The sequence below is a fragment of the Ischnura elegans genome, chromosome 3 (genome assembly GCF_921293095.1).
Source record: "Ischnura elegans chromosome 3, ioIscEleg1.1, whole genome shotgun sequence".
NCBI lineage: Eukaryota > Metazoa > Arthropoda > Insecta > Odonata > Coenagrionidae > Ischnura > Ischnura elegans.
This window is the reverse complement of record NC_060248.1, coordinates 30,479,742-30,501,474: the sequence shown is the minus strand read 5'-3', so window position 1 is coordinate 30,501,474 and position 21,733 is coordinate 30,479,742. Positions and strand designations below refer to the sequence as shown.

At 44.0% G+C, this 21,733-nt stretch overlaps 1 protein-coding gene across 1 annotated transcript in view; it reads left to right on the top strand.

Annotated features, from left to right (window-relative positions):
- The window catches only part of LOC124155155, a 342,994-nt gene that overhangs the window by 28,785 nt on the left and 292,476 nt on the right, over positions 1 to 21,733 (top strand). Inside the window, exon 8 of the mRNA XM_046528872.1 lies at positions 4,763 to 4,901. Coding sequence (XP_046384828.1) covers positions 4,763 to 4,901 — 139 coding nt within the window. The remainder of the gene's footprint in view (positions 1 to 4,762; positions 4,902 to 21,733) is intronic.

Below are 21,733 nucleotides of genomic sequence, written 5' to 3'. Positions count from 1 at the left end.
AGTGTGGAAATGCAAAATTTTTGCTTGGGTTACCGTGTTATTACTTAAAAATAAATAAGCCAATAAATTGACCCATGGCAGTTTTAATTCATCCTGTAAGGACCATAATATCGGCTACCTTAACTTGCAATAAATGGGTTAAAAAATGAGTTAAAGTGTATGCATGCATTCAGTATGTCTATATCCTGATTTTGTATTACTATTTTCATATTAAATACACCCAAAGAAGAAAAAATCTATCACATGTGAAAATAAACATGCATACATGGTTCCAGTTGATTCCCAGAAAAGGGCACAATCAGAATGTAATAATAACTCATTAATTCAAAAATTTGGTGGCTTAATTACTATAACAAATATTTCTCGGGTTTGCATCCAGGTTAAAGGTTTTATGCAAGCCAAAAATCCCAAAAATTTCAATCGGGACACCGGCTTTCATCTAAGCACTACATGGAGACCTGTAATCAGCTGTATGAAAAACATAAGGGTTAAATGTGAAGAATTTCAAAAGACCTACAGCCAATCGGACGACACCTGAGCCGTATTGTTGTCCTCGGTAAACGGTCGATCCAGTTCAGTGTGAAATTGAGCTTCGATAAAGTAACACAGCCTTGAGAATGGAAGACAAGTCGTCTTCCGAAACGTCAGCATAAAAGCTTTAACCTGGATGCAAACCCGAGAAATATTTGTCAGAAGTATACACCAGGAAAAACTTAAATCGTTTATAATTACTATAAGCAGAGATGGGCAAAATACATGTCAAATGTATTTAGATACAAAATACAAATTACTTTTAAAATATGTATTTCAATTACAAAATACAAATTACTTCTAAAAATTGTATTTTCGATACTAAATACAAATGTAATTTCAAAATACTCTATTAAAATACGAAATACATGCCTTCACCGAAGTATTTACCTGATAAAAAATTAAAATAAATTCAAATATTTTTAGAATGAGAGGCTCAAACATTCCTGCAACGTATCTATAGGAAACTGGCAATTTGACCATTATCCATGGCAAAATGTCTTAAATAAAATGGAGAAAAATGTCTCCTGCACCTTTGGGAACAGCGTCAGATTCTACAAGTCCCCTCCACAAATTACTCAATGCAAAACTTCGTTTCGCAAAATACTCCACACGCGACTACGTTTTGCAAGTATACAAGGGCCTACGGGTGTTATAGAAGTAAATTAAGGGGCAATTTATAGTCCCATAGATGGCAGGCTAATACTGACTCATTCGGGATCCCTGCCATCTCGTCGCACGCTCTTTCTACTTATGCACAAAAACATTACATGTATTTTGATTTTGAATGTATTTTAAAAATACAAACTACTCTTTAGATGTATTTTCGTTACAAAATACAAAATACTTTCAGAAAATGTATTTCCGATACAAATTACAAACTAAAAAAGTATCGAAAATACGTATTTCAAATACAAGTATTTTCGATACTGCCCATCTCTGACTATAAGCATATTTTTTTACAGTAAAAGTGTCTCATTAGGCTAAATTTTCAAAATAGTGATAAGGTCTTCTACTTGAATGGGGATTTGTAATAAATATTATTGACATGGATGTGAGAAAAGGTACCAACTATGTATGCATATTTTCACTTGTAAGTGTGGACGTATGGAACTTGAGCTGAGGAGAGGGACTTGGATTTTCCTTGGCGTGTCATGGCCTGATGAGGGAAATGTGGTCTCAAGGGCAAAAGAATTGAAACCCTGTGCAGGCTGTCTCCTGAGGCCAGGCTCATCAGTCTGAGACTTTTATGAACAGACCTCAGGAGGTGGGTGGGCTAAAGGAAGGAGGGAGGAAAGTAGGTATCGATATTAGCTCACCGACACCTCTGGGGTAAGGATAGGTGTGGAAGAGAAGAGGATGGAATAATCCTGTGCTGTCATTTGGGAGACACGGGCTACCACTAGCAAAACCAAATTCACTGTTCATAGAGAAATTGTAGATCCTCCTATGTAGAGAAAGATCAAGAGATTTTTTTCGACATCAGGCCTCTTGGGAAATAATAAAATTGAATATTTACAATGGTTCAGCAGCATTCAGGAGTGACTCACAGAAGGCTGGTTTTGTAATGTTCATTTTATAGTGCCAGTAATATAGAGAAGAGTGCACTTTTATGAAAAAAATTTGTGCTTCTTAGCTGTGGTATAATTTATAATTTTGCCAAAATTATATTTTTTTGATATCCCACGTCCGGTTATCTAACCAAGGTAGACCATGTCAACAATGCCTATTTAATAGCCAATCTTTGATACATTTTACAAGGTGTGAGCCGGATGAGGTCAACCCTTTAGCTGCGGAATGCATGATTTATCTACCAGCCTGTGCGGGAGGGAACCAAGAAATATTTTGCCCTCCAGCCTGGCGAAGTGTCTCGTAACGAGTGATCCCTTATAATCCGGGGGAACCCTTCTTTCTTACCAACGGATGGGCCTTAGGGAACATTAGGGAACGTATTGTAGGCATATTAAAATCGTGGAGCAGGAAGGAAACAATACGAAATGGGCAGTACGATAGGAAATGCCGGGAGGCACCCCCTTCCGTGATGAATGGCCGGGGAGAGATAAGCCGCATTAGCAATCCCTATAGTGAGGGAAAGTGTACTGGGGCTCTACCCGGGTAGAAATAAAAAATTTCGGAAACTGCCCTAGGTAGTCAAGCAATGGTTAAACGTTTAAAGACATTTCTCCCGCAGTCAGGGGTACAAAACGTTTAAAAACGTTCCCGCCGTCTAAGGGGTAAAGAAAATGCGATGAAAAGTGTAGAAGGGAAGGCAGGCAAATATGTTGGGAGTCCACATACCAGATGTAAATAAACATTCCTACATTGATTACAGTAATTACCAGTTGTTAGAAAAAATCTGTTATTGAAGCCTGCCTAACATTGAAAAATTTGCATTATGAAACTGCAAACTGGTGGTGAATCAAAGCGATTTTGTCGCACTTAACTACAATTGATAGTTGACAATCCATTCACTTACTAAAGTAGCTACCATGGATGTGTATTCTTTCTGTTCCTCTCTGTCAATTCCACACTCAACTACTTCAGGTGTCTACCTGCAGTAATGTTAGTCTACTGCATCCACACTTAATCTATACTCCACTTTTTTTTGCCTGCAGCAGGTTTTTCTATTATGCTATATCTATTTTTACATATATTTTATATATTACATATATCATTATCCTGTGTCCACGAAATTTTCTGGTCCTTGGATTGTTTCACCAAATTTTCGTTGACTAATTTTGGTTTATTTTGAGTAAATGTATGCGCTCAGGAAAAGACTGTACAGGGTCAATGGAAATTGAAGTACCTTATCTTCTTGACATTTTTGGTGCCATTTCTTGCTCCTGTTCAATCACCATGAATAGTACGTGGTGCATTCCTGTGCTTATGCATCTGGGAAAGTTTATTTTGTGCAAACCGCAACTGATCTTATCATTTACTTTCTGATTGGGTGGCCACTTAGGCAAATTAAAATTAAAATTTGGCTCCATGGTCACATTTATGGTGAATTCCCACATGGGCGTACCCAGCGAGGGACCGGAGGGGGCAGCTGCTCCCCGCTAGAAGCAAAAATCGCAAATGTCTATAAGGAAAATAATATTTTTTCAAGCAAATAATTTTATAAACTAATATAGAGCTGTTCCAGTTTCCTTAAAATGTTGATTTCATTCACCTTTTCCATGCTTAAATCTTACCTATAACTTGAACAACCATGGCTTGCCCCTCCCCTAGTTTTGATCCTGGGTGCACCCTTAAATTCCCAATTAATTCCTTCAACTTGATATTTCCTTAGATTTTCGTTAAAAGAAGTTTGTAATCCTTAATGTTTTTAAGGAATTGATGTTTAATGATAAAAAAAAAACTCAGAGAGAGGGGTTATGGTCAATTTCTGGGGAGACTATGCGTGATATTAGGTGAAGAAGAAGTTTCAGTGGAGCCTTTATTATCTGTTCCTTGATTTATTTTTTGTTGGTTTATTTGCATATCACTTCCCTTGCACATATCCTCAAACACTCCTCTACTCTCCCTTACCTAACTTTTTTTTTGATCTTCCTTTCCTACCATTCTCCACGTCAAAACAGCTAGTTTTTAAATGGAACAGCCACAAAAGATTCTGATAAAGTATGAAAAGAAATCAACATTAAAGTTGATAAGAAAATGGTCTAGAATGAATTTTTTGTCTTTTTTAATTAATTATACATGACCTCTATCGAGATTGGCAATGGAAGCTCAACTCTATTCACTTTTTTCTGTTTTGTAGTTAGTTGTACTTGCTGATATTTTATTTCTGTTATGAGATTGCTCTAAGTTTACAGATCTTTATTAATAATGTTATATGCTTGTAGTGTTGGAGGTAAACAGTTGATGCAGGTCAAATATAGCATACAGAGGGTTGTTGGTACTGTTCAGATACGCAGTTTTAATTTTTGGTGGAAATAGAAGCAGTTTTTCATACCAAAGCCATAGAATAGACGAAGTGATTGGGGTACATAAGTCCTATCAATTGCTTCAAAAGAGGACTCAAAATGTATTTGTTGAATGTTAGCCCTTATTTCATCGAGTATTTATCTTTCATGCTAGAGTCTTGTCGAATGTGTCTGGTGCTATTCATCATGTTCCTTTGTACATTTGTTGGGAAAAGTGCCACATGAACCTCACCATCAATGTATCTTGGTATTAAACCCACTAATTTTGTAATATTCCCTGATATTACCCTGTTTTTCATGGATAGGTATCTGGTGGAACCATGCCAGTGAGAAAAAACTCAACCTCAAAAAATGATGGCCATAGGAAAAGCTCGTTGACCAAGTCCCATTCTTATGCAGACAGGGAGCGGATCTCGGCTGCCTCCAGGTCGTCTGGTGATCACGGTAGGTGAACTTATACTCTTGTATATATTATATTTCTTTGTAGTAAAGGATTTCATGAAGATTTCTATGTAAAATTACTCATCGTCATGAATTTTTGTGCTAATTGTGTCAGCATTGTTGTAAATGTACACTTGGATGTTCAGTAAAGAAGAGGATACTTTAGTAGCTTAACACTTCCATCATCAAGGGAAAAATAAGGGATCTTTCTGGGTGACAAAATTCATTTTTTGCATATCATATGCTGTGCAATGAAATAACATGTATGCAAACAAAATTTTTTCAATATTCTTGGAAATAATAGGGGTTTATAATTAAGGTTCTCGAGAATGTTTTGTACCTCTGGTTAAACTGTGTTACGTGAGGTGCATACTTTCATGGATATGACCTATGCCGATTTAGCTTCGTTTGTTAAATAAAAGGAAACCATACTATCACTCACATAATTTCAAGAGTGTGGCTTGTTTAAAGTTATTCTTTCCCAGTGCACTGCTTTCAACCATGGCATGGCAACCATGGCATGGTTAATGATACGTGAGCATAACATTTTGCAAATGTTATGCTCAAGTATCATTTTTGTGGAAATTGCCTTTTGGAAAATGTAAATGGCAATACAGCATCTGTAGAAATTAGCATTTAATAATCTGCAGATAAATTATTTTGCACAGAACAATCAACTTAAACGATTCAACTACATTCGGCAAGATATGGTGGAATACCATGCCTAGTGGAATAAAGTTAAAGTTTTTGATTTTGTACTGTCCAAAATCAAAAGTTTTACTTCCTTCTAATCAACTTCAAGGTCAAACCAGTTATTGTTTCCTGCAGACAATTTTTTTCAATTTTGAATTAGTTCACTCTGAAAATAAGTAGGTTCTAATATGAGCTGATATTTTCACCTTATTCGTCCTTTGCGTTTTTCTTTGTGTAATTCTATTATTTTTTACTTTCTTGCGATAAGTTTATAAATTATGTATTGATTTATGTTAAGGTTGAGGTCTGATAACTATTTTTGAATGAAAATACAGAGGTCTTCCACCTTTGCTATGTATGTACATACCTCATTCCCATCTTGTTCATCGGATTTTCGCCTCTATACCGGCACTGGCGTGAGTTAGCGACGGTGCGCCTCGCGAATACCGCAAATAATTTTCTCATCGCTGGGGACATATGGAGATAGTAAGCGGAGATCAACTTGGTCTGCTTTCTGTCGTCCCTGCTGAATCGCATCTCATTCGTCCGTTTCGCTCGACTGCCGTCTGTTTCAGGGCGAAAATCAACCGGAGCAATAGCCACCCCGGGGTAAACTAATGACCATGCGGGTACGGGTAGGGCGACATTCAGAGCGGGTTTCATGCGGAGTAATGCTTGGTGTAGCTGTTTAGTCACTCCGCTGAATTGCTGTGGCTAGATGCACCAATTGAGGCAATTCTCTCAGTCCGTGTGTCGGAAACGGGGCAGGGTAAGGCTTTTAGTCACTTCGGATGACGCGTATTTACGAATTGCCGTATCTTGGATGATGCGATGTCGATTTTGGATGAGTGGGGAGTCGAATTGTTATCATTTAATCATGATGGTGGTAATAGAAATGAATAGATTATGACCATGGAAAGTTTTAAGTGTTTAATGGGCAGTTTATTAGAATATATGTCACTTTGCAGCTGCAATTGAGTGATTGTATTTGGGATATCACGCTGAATGTTTGATTATTGCATGGTATTAAATATTTTGGGTCCCTGATTTTCTTCATTTAATACTGATCGTCGAAATACCGTATTATTTGGTTGGCTGGCCATTGTGAAGTTCCACCTTTGCGGAGTGGCAGAGCATTACTACCATCTTCTCGTACTAAATGAAAATAACATTAAATCCCAAAATGCGCCAGTTAACTCACAGGATATGGTTTCTCTTTCTACCCAGCATTATGGATTCCTTCTACTTAAGTATGCGTTGTCATTCACCTTTGTCATTTTGGGATGTAATATTCCGAAACGATTTGTTGGATAAATATTTTTTCCTCTCTGCGTCATAAGTTATTGCGCCTCAATGAAAGCAATTTCTTTACTGAAGAATGATGTGCTAGCCACGTCTTTACCATGGGGAAGTCAAATATTTACAACTTGCGAAATATCGGCCATACGAAATCACGGCAACAAAACCACGAAAGGAAGGCAAGCAGGCTCATTATTTTGTTATAATGCTCAGTGTAAGTTCCTCGTCAGTCCCGGATTTTGCGAAAAGGTTCGTTCATTTCCCTGTCAGAATCCATCGAGGCACAAGTGGAGTAAACGCGGAGCAGTCACATCCTCCGAGACACGCTTTTCCAGAAAAGTTCCGTCTTTCTTAGAACGAAGGTGGTTCATTTATTTTACGGAGATTGTACAGTAAATACTCCCAAAAGTATTGTCCGAGTCGTTAAAAAGTTGGGACTTGAAATCCTATTGGCTATGTTCGCGCAGGTTCAAATCTTGTCTGCAGCGGTATTTTTTTAGCAGGTCGCCTAAAAAAGGTGATATCGTTATGGAATGTTGAACGGGAATCGATGGCCTCGGTGGCAGCGTGATAAGGTCCTTTCTTGATTATGCGGAGGTTTTGGCTTCGAATCCCCAACCGAATGGGTTTTCCACCAATGAGGGCTAGGATGTGTGTGCATATAAACGAGGTTAACTCTAAGAAAGGACTTTACAGTCCAGGTTTCGCTTGGCAAATAAAGGAAATATTTTTATTTAAAATTTCATATCGGATGCATGGCGTCAACCTGATGACATTTCTCAACTCCCACGGTGTGGGATATCACGCTGAATGTTTGATTATGAGTCAGCGATTTCTCCTCTCCCCTAGTGCCGATCTGTAGCTAATCGTCGTGGCATTCGTCGCTCGCCTCCCAATTAATCGCCTCATATTCTTCCCCTAATTCGCATCGGCGGCGGCAGACTCAGTTCCCCCCCTTTCGCGCCCTCCTTCCTTTTTTATTGCTTCCCGTCTCCGTCGTCGCGGCCGTCTTTTTTCCGTCCCCAAGGGTAGCACCGAGGAGGAGTCGCGCACCCCCACTCCCCCCGGGGGATAATTAGCGGCGATGAAAGGTGATCCTTGCGGATTTCAACCCTCCCTCCCCCCCCACCCCCCACAGTTGCCCCCCCTCTCTCTCTCTCGTTCCGCGCGCACGCGATTGGAGCTAGGAGGGATCAGCGACGCTTTTGTTTTGCTCCTCGCCCATCTCCTCTCCCTTCATTTTCTCTCTCGATCTCCCTCCGCCTCTTCCCTCCCGAGTGAGAGAGAAGCGAAGGAAGTCGCGCCGCGGCACCAGTGGGGCGGCATTGCTCCGTCGTCGTACCTCCTACCCTTCTGCCCCGTTTCCACTTTCACGTTTATCTTTAGATGACGCATCCCTCCCACCCCATTGGTATTTTCAAGTGGCGTGTTACTTGATTAAAACACGCTATTGTAGTGTCTGTCTGCAAACTCTTTTATGTTTATGTGTTTGATGTATGGGTGGGATTGTGTCGGCATGCATTCTGTTGTGTATGTTGTGTTGCCTAGGTTTTGTTTATATTTGGAATAGGGGACTGCTGAAAAAAAAGAGATGGCAGGCTATTATTGTTGAAAATAATGCCTTTGTACCAATTAAAAGATATGAAGTTTGTTGAAAGACTAATCGATGTTACTCCATCATTTTGAAATTATTAGGGCACGCAGAGTAAAGACTCATCAACACATTACTATACCTCAATTTTTAAATATATACCGCAGTATATTATCAGATGTATTTATTTTATTTGAGATACTGCGAAATGTTGGCAATGGTCTACACTCTGTACCACGGAACTCTCGAGTTAATTACGTGAGCTTTAATTGAGCAATGCGCCACCAAGGAACATAAAATACGACCGTTCGAGCGAGAGGGATGCACGCCCTTTTAACTTAAGATATAATTTCTTTGTCCGTCTTAGCCATATATCCATGTGAGCTGCGATTTTTAATGATAAGGAAAACAACAGCTTCAGTTATTATGTGCCACATCATGCGGTGATTTTTGAACGGGTTATTGGATTCAATACTTCCCCGCGCCCTTTCTTAGTAAGTCGGCTCCGGTGGCGCTAGAATGTGACTTGAGTTTGCTTGAAAGCTGCTGGCTCCTTTCAGAAAAGAAGTTTTGGTATAGGGAGTTAGTATTGGAAATTTATCGCTTGAAATGAGTGTAACTAGAAATGCAGGTCAAAAATCTTGGTGGAATAACTAGTTACAGTACCAAGGCTACTATCTTGACCTCGTATGAATCTTCCTTTCCGTCCGACGCTATCTTTGCTAACTGCTGTTATTTCCTGTAAAATATCTTAAAAAATTTGGCTACGCTATTGTATTGAATTCCCAACCCGTGGACCCGGGATCAGCTCCCTTGGGTGTGGGAGGTTCTTCCGAGGTTGTTTGAGCTCTGCGTGTTTCGAAGATTCTTCTAATGCGACACACCGTCCGTCGAATAGGACGTGAACCCGTTTTCCAATAAGAAAGTCAATAAACAGAAGCGGTATCAGGTCCAACCGAGAAACTGCTCGCCCCCCGACCCATCAGACGCAACGGACGGACACCGCAGTGGACTTGGGGTGATCTGGTAACAACCAGACATTCCTCAGAGACGGCATACGTTAGCCCTGATAACGATTCTCAGGTCTGGCGTCGAAGCATTGGAAGAACAAACCCGGTGGAGAACCCGAGAGACTTTTATTCACTTCGGAAGAGAGCTTGCGTTCAAGGAATTTTTCTTCGTCTTCCACCCCCCCGTTTCTCCTCCTTCCTTTCCCTTCTTGTTTATTTTCCCTGCCGCCCCTCCAGCAGATTACCACGCTCCAATTCGTCGCCGCCTACACGCCTCCGGCTCCCTCCGGATCGAAATGTTTTCATAATAAGCGGAGGGAGCCGACTTATCGTCTCCCCCCACCCACCTTCTCCTGCCGTCGTAATCCCGGCTGCCGCGGTCCACGACTCCCGCGCTCTCGCCCAGTGGAAATCTGTCGGTGATCAGGATCGTCATTTTTTTATCTCTCCTCGTTCCCGAGAGGAATCAGAATCGATCTGCAATGCATCGATACATGTCGGAATCGATACGTCAATAGTGTATCGTTTTTTTATCGTTTATTGTTAATGGAGGTCATGTTTTTGTTTTTGCGAATGGATTAATGGAATTTGGTCATATCCGGTATAAATTTTTAATATATATTGAAGTTTTCTGCCATGTAATGCTTCCAACCTGGGATTTGGAAGCCGTGGATATACGTAGATTTATTGTACAGTGATATCTGTCTTTGAATGTGCAGTATTTAGTAGCTTGAAGGTTTGCGAATTTTTGCTCGCGGATTTCTTGAATGTTAAGTCATTTTTAGCTAATCCTGGTTTGTATGTTTCTTCCTGTAGAACGATTCAGTGTTGACCGAAGGGTCATCAGTGACGGAATTGTCGAGTCATTTCCGCGATTGATACTGAATTTTGTTTGACGTACTCCATATGCTTTATTGAGGAATTTGCGTTGTAGGTTCCACCGTCTTCTGAGGATGCAGGTTTTCAGGGCCTTTTTCCCCCTCTATCCCTATGTATGGCCGTAATTCACTCCGTGAACCTGAGAAAGCCAGCAGGAACGTTGGCGAAATTATATTCTATCGTCAGGGAATAATTTGTGAGCATTTGTGACTAACAGCATCATTAAAGAAATAATTTGCGAATTGCCATAGGTAATAACTTTATTAGACCACCCTATGCTTCAGGAAAACATTGCTTTGGAAATAGCGCCGATTCTTGCAGTATTGGATGGTCTAATGAACTTATCGTGAAAATTTAATGGAATTATGCTGTTGGTGAAATATGGTGAAAAATGTGGATAGACGCGAAGGAAGACTGGATAATACACTCTTCGCAACTCAAAGGACTCCGCGGTAGCTTTTATGTGATCTTCGAGTGCCGTCGCTATTCGGAATCGGCTGTCAGTCGAATGCCTGTCATCCTCGATGCTGTTTCGTTACGGAGAAATATCGTTACGAAGAGGTGTAAAGATCGGTTCGTCGTCAGCATGCTTCTCATCAGCTGTCGTTGATCTCTGGACATTCGGTTCATAAAATACGATACTTTTATTGATGTCTAATTTATTATTACCTACAACTATTTTCAACGCTTTCGCGTCAGCATCTGGTGGTACCTCGTCTGGTAGTTTGCGTAGACGTTGAAATCCATTTCTATGTAACCTAAATAGAGTAACATTAACTGTGCGATATTCGCTTGATTTGTAGTCGAAGTTTTTGGAATTCGGTAGACATTACGTGACTTGTCATCTTTATTTCGGTGTCCTATTTGAGACCTATTTCCTAATTGGCGGAGTATAATCGGATCGCCTTCGGTATTCTGTTCATCCTCGATTAATCGGATAGACGTGGAAGAAGCCCCGGAAAGAACCGGTATCCTCATCTCCGTGTCTCAGGTGAAGCTTCAGTGTGAACTTCCAATCTCTCCTGTTTCAAATCAGTAGTCACTCGGGTGGTTGTCATCTTCGATGCGGTGCCGCCACTAGGACGATGCGAAAAATGGCGAAATAAAATCGGATCGGTCTCGCGCTCATATCAGCACTCGTTGATGCATCGACACGGTGTGGGGGATGGTCCGCCCCCTCGATGATCGTCGCGCACATCCGCCACTGCCTTCCCGGCAACCCCTTTGCCCTTCCGTCGGGGTGTCCGGCCGCCACCGCTTTGTCCTCCCCCTCGCCTTTTCTTCCCTCGTTCCTGTTCGCCTCCCGCCCACCACCTATCCTATCCTTCCCACCCCCCACTCCGCCCGTTCCACTCTCCCCCGCTCTCGACTCTCGCATTGATTTTTCCGGTGGATGTGGCAACATCGCTTCCCCCTCTTCCATCTACTCTTCTCCCTCCCTTACACCCCTCCCCTCTCTCTTGCACACTTGTCTCTTCTCTCTCCATATCTTCTTCCTTCCTCCCTCACGAGCGCGGCTCTTCTTTTTTTCCCTCCTCCCCACTCCTCAGTTTGGTCGTTTTCCTTCTTTTTATCATTTCTTAACATTCACATATTTGGTATTCATTTTTTAAAAATCTCCGTTCCCGCCAAGTACCCCTTTCCCCCTTCAACCATGAAGATCCTCTCTCTCAACTCCTGTCATCTAAATCACCTCCCCCCCACTTCCGAATCATTTGCAAACCATACTCCTCCAACCCTTCCTCTTCATTTTTTTTCCAGTATTCCTTCCACCCCGTCCCTTTGCCTCTTTTGCGGTGCGGGGGCGCCAGGTGGCTTTTTCGCGGGTGGCCGCCGAAATGCTTCTTCTCTTCCCCGCCCCCTCCCTCTCGCGGTGCGTTCGTTCTCCTCGGCTGTGAGTGCGTGCGTCGGCTGTCGAGCCAAGTCAGTTAGGCAGTTTAAGCCGCAGCCTCTCTCCCTCCCGCCACTTACACACCTACACTTCTCTCCTCATCTTTTCCTTCTCCTTTCCCCATGCGCGTGGGGATCGGTTTGGTGCGGTGGCAAGAGTATCAGCTCCCCACCCTCTGGGTCCGGGTTCAATTCCCAGCGATGGCGGAGATTTGTCAAGGATTACGCGAATCCTATTTGAGCGCTTTGTGGAAGGCATTTATAGTGGTGGATTTATGTAACAGCTAGAGGTGGACGTCTCGAAAAAAAACATGTTTTAAACGCTAGAGAAAAAAATTATTTACATTCGAGCTGAGAGAGAAACTGGAAAATATCGTTTTTCCTTGGAATTATGAGATTGAATTCTTCTTATTTTCCGGTGTACTTTTCTCGTGTTTGGTGACTTTTGCCGCTGGCATGGCTCAATGGCTTATAAAGAATGCATCTCCTCGCCCTTTGCCCTTCGCTTCTCCCTTCTCCATATGCGTGGGGATCGTGTTGGTGTGGAGTATTGGCTATCAACCTGTGGGTCCGGGTTCTAATCCCGGCGATGGCGGATATTTTTTTCAGAGATTTACCTATATCGAGTGCTTTGTTGAGGACATTCTAAGTGCAGCATTCCCTTCGTCAGAAGGAGCGTGAAGCCCTGGACTCTCGTCACCTTTCGTAAAGCACAGGTTCATGCTTCCGCCGGGTTTCTTTCCATCCTTGCTCCCCTACTCTCCCCCAACCTCTCCTAATGGCTCAAATAACCTCAGCTCTTGGTGACCTCCTCTAAATATCCCCCAGATTTTTACTAATGGGGTCTCTTGTCTTCTATTTATTCGCTTACATATTTGAGTATGATTATTATAATTCTTATTGTTATTCGATTTTAATACTTCTCACTACTCAATCTGGAAAACATTCAACTACATTGGATGTAAAGCACCAAAGGGGTTAAGTTCATCTGTTGTTATTCTGTTGTTAATTCCAAAATCTTATTGTAGAAAAAGTATTGGTAAAAATAGAGATTTTTAAAATATTTGTATAAATGTAATAATCTATTGCTGTTGAATCCAAGATTTTGGATTTGATCTTTGGTATTACTTTTGTGCTCCAGTAACTGTAATTAAAATTGGAACAATTTCAACGTCTTTAATTTGGTCATTACCACGTAAGGTATACTACAATCAACAACCGTTATGGTAAGTTTACATGAAACTATTGAATCACCCCGACCATCATATTATTTTTGAAACGCTGGTATTGGTGAGACGGGGGCCGACACCTAAGATTTTATGAGCTTTGACTTAGGGCTGGGAAGAGAAAGTGGGGAGAAACCCGTAGTCGACATTATACTTGCTTTAACTAAAGACACCAAAGGGAACGCGGCTAACCGTCCTATCCGAAGGACGAAGTGCTGTACTTGCCCTCAGTACTGTGAGTCCCCTTAGTATAAGTGCCCCGTGTGCAACATTGAAGCAGGCATTGGGCTTCGTCTGTGAAATGGCTGCCTCTACCACGATTAGAACCGGACCCCACGGGCTGGAGAGGCAACACTCGAGCCACCACACCCACCCGATCCCTTAGTCGTGTCAAGTGTCTTGTAGCCTGATGCCTGGTTAATGCATAATAAGTCTTATTGTCGTTCCGGTTTACGTGTGCGCGCTGACTCTCTTTAATATGCGGGGGAATTAACGGCTTAGAAACAGAGTAAGTAGCAAAATTAACTAGCGAGAATAGATGGGAATGGTCACTATGAAATGATATAGGTATTGATGGGTGTGAAAGTTTCGATGAGTGTGTCTGAAACAGAATGATTTATGACATTCCGACCTCTGACTTACTTAGTCCCCCTCGGAGCTATCAAGTCCCCCCTGAGGCATTTTTATGCAGGTTGGCCACGTATCAAGGAAAATGAGTCGCCTATCAGGAAAAATGCAAATTTCAGGGATTTTCACGCCATATCAGAGAAAATCCTGGCTTTTCAGAAAAAAACCCTAATAAAGCTCTTTCAGAATTGAAATAATAAAATAAATAAATTATCATTGCTGTAAAATATTTGAAAATTGTGGGGATTTCCTTTTTTGCTTGCTTTATATTCACTACATTTATATAATTATCAAAGGAAGTGTCAACTTTTACTGTTACGAACTGATAGACTGCTGTGGTGGCTGGAGTGTTGGGTTTCCATCCAGTGGACCAGGGCTCAAACCCCGGGGGTGGTATAGATTCTATCTCAGCATTCTTGGGCCCTATTTGGAGGGCACTACTAGTGCAGCTCTCCGTCCGCGGGATGGGCCGTTATACCGCGGTTCACTTGGCGTCTATGGCTGATAGAATGTTGAATTCGATGCCGAGTTTCATCCTTTCATTACCTGCACTTGTGCCAATGACATCAGTTTTCTCGTCCTCTAATGGCCATAAAAGTGTAACTTGGATCATAATGCGGAAGAGTAGTTACGAAGGATATTCCGACGTAAAGTAGGACTCAAATACGTGAATTTTTCACTCGTTCCATGATTTTAGATGATTACATCAGGTCAATGGAGGGTGACACATGCAATAGAAATATTCCCAGTACCTGGTGCGAAGCATGACTGCTGTACCTAAAGAAGTAAGAAGTTATCCCTTGTAGTGATAGTCGGTCGTCTCCTCCGAATATGCGCCATATCTTCTCTGTTTCTCCCTTTTGCTGCCTCCTTCCTGATCTCCTCTCCTTTCCCAAGAATCTCCGAGAGAGATAGGGTGGCGTTAATGCTTTCCCCCTTCTCCCCTGACAACAACCCCCTTCACCGCTCTCTATCTACTCGGGTGCTCCCTGCGGAAGGGAGAGCAAGGGTTCCTTCCCCTCCTCCGCGATCCCTCTCTTTGCGCTAAACCCCCAATCGACCCCCCATTTCCTCCCTTTATACACACCGGGGTTGTCCGACATACGGCCTGCCGGCTGGAATGTGGCCTGTGGAGAGTCTGCGAACCTTTCTTAATCGCTGCCGCTCCGGAATAATGTGGCTTAGGGCAGCGCTTCCCCACCGGTGTGCCTCGCCACCTCATAGGGTGCCACGGGGTACAATGGGGATGAACGAAATGATATTACGGTCCACTTGTAACGAATTAATTCGAATTAGTCATCCCCATGCTCGACTGATTATGTTACAGTGTAGGTTTTGTTGATACTGTTGCACTGCGTAAGAGCATGTTACACCTCCAAATTAAAATAAAAATTTTTTACCTTATAAAAGGGCCTTAAATATAAAATAATATAGCCCACCCTTTCCCTAGAGCTTTAAATGTAATGCTCGTCCAGAGAATGCTCGTATATCGGTACGTTTTTTGCCTGGTGGCTTGTTGAAACTCACCTCTTGCGTTGTTATAGTGGAAAGAAAAGACTGTTTAAGTATTCACACTTCACTAAGTTCCCTAAGACTTAGGTCTTTGGGTGTATCCTACCGGTATATTGCTAGTTATGGTAGCTCATGAAGATCTCCGTGAGGCTTCCTTTGTCGGTTAGCTTTGAGAAATGCGCTGTGAATATGTTGAAGTTTCTTGCTGGCCGTCATTGGGAGGAAAGTTCCGTAACTACTCTTCTGTTTGTTGAGGAAGCTCGTGCGTTGGAGGGGTTAACCGAGTGAATGTGTTTGACAAGATGGGCATCCTTCGGGAAGTGCTGATTAAGTAACATAAAGACCCATGCTCGTGATGAGATTGTGAACTCGGGACCTTTAGCATTAGATGCTGAGCTTATAACTTGCTGCTGCTGCTCATGTCGATTTTATTCATACGTTTCCTGTTAAATAGCGAAATTTTGTATGGTCTCTGAAAATAGAAAAAATGTCTCGAATACCTGCGTTTGAATGCTTTTACACAATGTGGTCTTTTTAGTGTTTTTCGGAAATTTTAGACATATTCGGCGAATTTTTCAACATTAAAAAATCCAAAATTGAAGAAGGAAAAGACTTATTTCAAACAGTGGGAAGTTTTATATTGTGGTTGATATGGTTGTAGAGTGATTTGTTGTCGTCTGGGTAGTGTGGAGAAATATTTCGCTAATTTTGATAATACCGTGTGAAACTTTTAGCTTACGGACTAAATACTGAGTTACAAGCTTGCTTGAGTAATCGAGATAGTTGTAGTAGACTAGAGAAGTCAATAGTTTTGCATTTGCATGCGCAAGCATTGTGGTATTACTGACGAATGATGAAGATAAATTGAATCGCTCGAGTAAGTAATGAGGAAGTGCTATGAAAATTTGTGGAAAATTGAAGCCTTCTAAACACCCTAAGAACTTCATCGGCCACATTACTAGACACGAAGATGGCCAGATGAGGAAAATCGTCGAAGGACTAGTGAACGGGAAGAAAAAGGAAGAATTAGTTTCATGGCATAAGTTATTAAATAAGAAAAAATTACGTAAAGACGGAAAATTTGCAGATAGGAGAGCGGAGTGAAGAACTTTTTCAAACCAATCTTCGTATTGTTGGCTAATGAAGAATAAACCTGTGGTTGACTTATGTTATGGATGTGGATAATTGTAGGTGATGAGGCATATTGTTAGGAGGGAACGTGGCAGGGAATTGACAACGGCCGGGAACGGAGAAAAGGGAGGCTGGTAGATGAGGTTAATGGAAGGCGATATAAGAAGACCGAGTAGCAGGCGAGGGACTGATGATGGACGGGTATTACGTGCCTTTCGGAAGAAAACGTGATAATGATGGAGAAATATCAATGTTTCACTCATGAAATTCATATTGTCTGTACTTCTTGAGCGTCTTATCAACTTTTAACGTATCCTTGACACTTTATTTTGAAAATTTGAGTTATGATATAATGCTCACAAATATATTTCTGTACTTCTCGAGCATCTTATCAACTTTTAATGTATCCTTGACACTTTATTTTGAAAATTTGAGTTATGATATAATGCTCACAAATATATTCCTAAGTCTGCTTAACGCTGATGCTTCATAGTTGTTGTATTGTTGGTGGCTAGATGTATCTGCTCTCGCCATCATAAAATGAATCCATACGATCCTTTTTCCCTCCAAAGATAAAGAAATCGCTGTGATAAATAGTAATGCGAGGCGGTGAGAGGGGTTGGCGAATTTTAGGCTGGATGTGTTGTGTGTCGCCGTCGTGGGTGAAGGCAGCCGCCCGCTCGCCATCCCGTGTCCGCCCTTTCATCCGGAAGGGGTCGCGGTTTTTGAGCGTCCGAGTACTCGTGTCGTGTGGGGGAGGAAGCGGGGGGTGTATAAGGGGGTGCTGCGGGTCGAAGGGCGCCCTCTGCGGCCTCCCTCTCTTCGCGCCCCTTCCTGCCGACAACCTCGCGACGTGTTAGCTGGCTGCCCCTCCTCCTCCCTATCACATCAACGCCCTCCCAAACCATCTTCTTCTGCCCGCGTCGGCCCCTCCTCCTCTTGAAAAAATGACCTTATCACGGCTCGGTAAGGAAACAAGCTAGGATCTATTTGGCTCATGAGGGTTGGGTCTCTTCACCTGCACGTGTCACAAATTTTCCTCAATTTTCGGCGGAGTTTATTTTACCTCTATCTTTCACGACTGAATGGTATATCTGGATACATGCCTGGAATAGTGAATAGTGTTATTGGCATGGAAGAAAAAAAAACAAAGTCATATCGGACTAAAATTGGGGAGGAAGGAATTTAGTCGATGCTATTGCACCCTATCAATAATGGCAGCGCCATGAAAAATGTGTTCATTTTGATTTATTTAATTTATCTATTTTTAATTAATTATTATGCGTGAAATGTGATAATAATGAACTGTTGAGGGTCTTGATTCCGTCGTGTTAATCAGGGATTCTCGATGCTTGATCCGAAGAAGTTAGTGCCGTTGGAGGTATTGTGATTGTAAACACTTCTTCTATGTCTTAAGCTTTATATTTTTTGCTCTCTTGAGGATTAAATATCAAGCCATAATGCTTCTCAATTACATCTTTGTTTTTCCAAAGGATTACTTAACGAATGAAGAGGAAATGTGTCGAGTACCTTTAATAAAAATGAGTTTAGTTGTGGGGTGGCAGAAAGGGCGGTGTGACTTCGACACGCTTCTTCTCAACAGCTTCCCAGCGAAGGAGGAAAGATTGAGAGAGAAGAGGTGGGGGTAGGAGTGTGCTCGTAGAGAGAGACTGGAGTGGGAAGGAAAGAGGTCGACGTTGACATCATGAACTTGTGAAGCTTCGCGGTTTTGATGAAAAAATATCGGATGCCCTCCGTATGTGTGTGTTATATACTTGAGTAGACGTTCCCATCGTGTGTGTGTGTGAAGAAAGAGAAGCCGTACCTTGTCGCCGACCGACCCCTGGCGCACTGTGTATATCGGGTCCCCTCCCTCCCTCCCTCGTAGGGGGGAGTGAGGGGTGGCCAGCGCGCCCCCTCCGCGCTCCTTGGCCTCTCTTTCTTCGCCGGATAGCAGCGAATCGTGACTGGAATGGCATTCTCACTCCCCGCACGCGTCATTAGATTGCCACCGTAGGCTCTTAAAGCCTCTTCCCACCGCCCTCCCGCTCCGCTCTGCGCATCTGTCTGTCTGCCTGCCGCGACCCCCTCTCCCTCCCTCAAAGAAGTGGGGCGGAAGGGGGCAACGGGACCCCTTTTCGCGGATGTCTGTGCGCGCGCACTCCTCTCCCCCACCCACTCTTCTGTATGTATCCCCTCCCTCACCCCCTCCCACTAACTCCCCCTCCCCTCCGTCAGGCACTCCTCTCTGGGCGTGTGAGTGTGGGATCCTCTCTGCCTCCGTGCGATCTCGACAAAACAGCATCCCCCAGTGTGGAAGCCAGTGCCCCTTCTCCCGCCGCCCTTCCTTTTTCCCCCGTCAATGCCAGCTCGCTCTCACCGCACTGCGATTACACGGACACTAAACATATCTCGTCCCGCTATACAGACGCTCTGCCTCTCCTTCCCCTTCCCATTCACTCCATCAGCGCTCTTCTCTCCCCTCCCCGCCTCACTTTCTACCCCCACTCCCGTTCGCCACCTACGTCTCCTCTCACCCTCCACCTTCCCCCCCCCCTCCACCCCCAACTTCCTCCGCAAACCGCCCCCGCCCGCCACTCCATCCCCAAGTGGGTTTTCGTCACACCCTCCCCCGTCAAACCACCCTCTGGCATTGTAAGTGCAGCGCGGAGATCGATCTATCGATTCAAGTCCCCTCCTTTCCCCTCCTTCCCTCTCATGGTGGCTTATTCCCTCGAAATCAACCCTCCTCCACACTTTCTCTCATCCTCCTCTTTCGCTCCTCATCTCCACTCCTCCTCTCAAGGGCCGATGCCTTTGCGCCCTCCCCCTTCCCCACATCCCCCACCATTTACACCGTCTCAATATTTCGAGGGATCCAGCCCACGTTAAACCTTTCGCCCTTTGCACCCTTCCTTCCTTCTCCCCCTCTTCCATTCTTCTCCCTCGTTGAGTCCCACTCTTCGCACCCTCATTTATTCACGCTCATCTTCTCATCATCTCTCTCTCTCTCTCCCTCTTCCTTCCTCCTTCTGTTTTTATCACATTCTCTCCCTTTTCATCCTTCACTTGAATTTTTTTCTGTCCTATTCCTCCTCCTTTCCTTCACACTTCTAGGTCCCGCATAAGCGCGTGGTTATCTATGCGTCTTATCGCGTATGGCCTCAGACTGTATTGGATGGAGTGCTGCGCCACTCTGCAACGCTCTTCTCTCCCCATCTCCATTCATCGTCCCCCTGTCCATCCCTCCTCTCTCCTACCATCATCTCTTTCTCTCTCCTCTCTTTTTTTTCTCTCCCTCCCTCCCCTTCCCCACGTGCCTTTCTCCTCCCCTTTTCCCTTTTTTTCCGGCGGCCGCCTTTTAATTTCGCCTCCTCCCCACCTTCCCTTCCCTTTCTCACGGCGTGCTCCCCTTTGAAATCCCACTGCACTCGTGTGTGTGTGTTTCGGCGGCGATCCTCATCCTATCTCTTCTCTCCTCTCTTCCTCCCCCGCGCTCTCTCTCTCTCTCTCGGCCACTCGACTCCTCGTGTGCTGGTCGAGTGAGTGAGGGATGTTGTGGACGGAGGGGCAGGGAACTGAGCGATTCGGTGTGGGACGCCGAGGGTACGAAAGGGTCGGCACAGGAGAGAGATGGGGGGGAAGCGTTCGTGTGAGTGTGTTCCCCCTCCTCCCTTCCTGCAGCCTCTACTCCCCCTCATCCTCTTTATTTCCCACCCCTTCCAGTGCCTCACACTCAGCGCGGAAGGGATATAATACGGTGGTGTGAGTGAGGGGAATAGAGGAGGGTGCCGGGATTTTGGTTTGGGAGGGTGGGGGACTGCTTTGGAGGAGGGAGGGGGAGGATGCGAGAACGGGACGGGGGAGCTGTGTGGCGGTGGTTGGGGAGTTTGAAAAGAAGGGGCTGCCGGCGCGCTCTCTCTCCATACACACATATATATACATCCACAGAGCGTGGATAGATGAGGGGGTGTGGGGAAGGGGGGCGGATTGTTTGGGATGGGGCAGTCGGGTGGGTCGGTGGGTGGGTTCGCACACTTGGTGGGCGCTCGTTCCCTTGAGGGGAGGGCAGGTGGGTAGTTCTGGAGGAGTCCGCCGCGGTGGTGGAGGCGCTGTCAGCGGAGCTTTTGGTTATGTCCTCTCCCTCTCTGGAAGGAGGGGAGATTGGTGTAGGGGGGCTTGGAGAGGGGGAGAGAGAGAGTGAGCCAGACTGGTTGAGGCACTCGTGTGGGGAGGAACGCGCGCGCGACCCCTTCCCGTGGTCCTCCGCCGAGAGCTCAACCGAGAGGGAAACATAGGGAGAGGGTCTCCTCGTGCGGGAAGGCCGGCCGAGAGAAAGGAAGAGAGAAGCGCGCATCTCTCGGCGCTCCACTCGCGATCTCGCACGCTTAGTTTATTTATTTATGAAAGTAATCCCTCTATCTCTCTCTCTATATATAATCGCATATGTATAATTGCATTCGTAACTATATTAAAGTATTGTCGCCGCGAGTGTTATTTGTGTCTCATCCTACGGTGTGTTTACAATCCACGAATCCTCGTCCTGAGCCGCACACGGAGTTGAGTGCTTCATCTTCCGTTTTGTTGTGCCGTGAAGGAGGAAGATAAGGTGTGATGCGTGACCGTCTACTTGTCTTCTGCCTGATCTCGTCCGGATTATTGCCCTCTTAATCTCATCGGAGTGGTTTTCAGTGCGAGCAAGACGAGTATTTTGCTGTCCTCGGGATTTATTTATTTCCATCATCTTCCTCAGTAAGCTGTCCGATTAGAGGATTCGTCCAGGCAATAATGATTAAGCTTGGCGCCTAGAGTTTCTCAGACGAATGTCTTGCACTCCCCTGGAGAACCAGTAGCCTTTTGCTGTTGGTGATTACTATAAATATTCCAATGTTCGTGCTGTTAGTTGGCCTCGTATTGAATGTTCGTGATGGCCTTAGAACCAATAATTTTTAATAACAAACCATTGTTTTGTTGTCA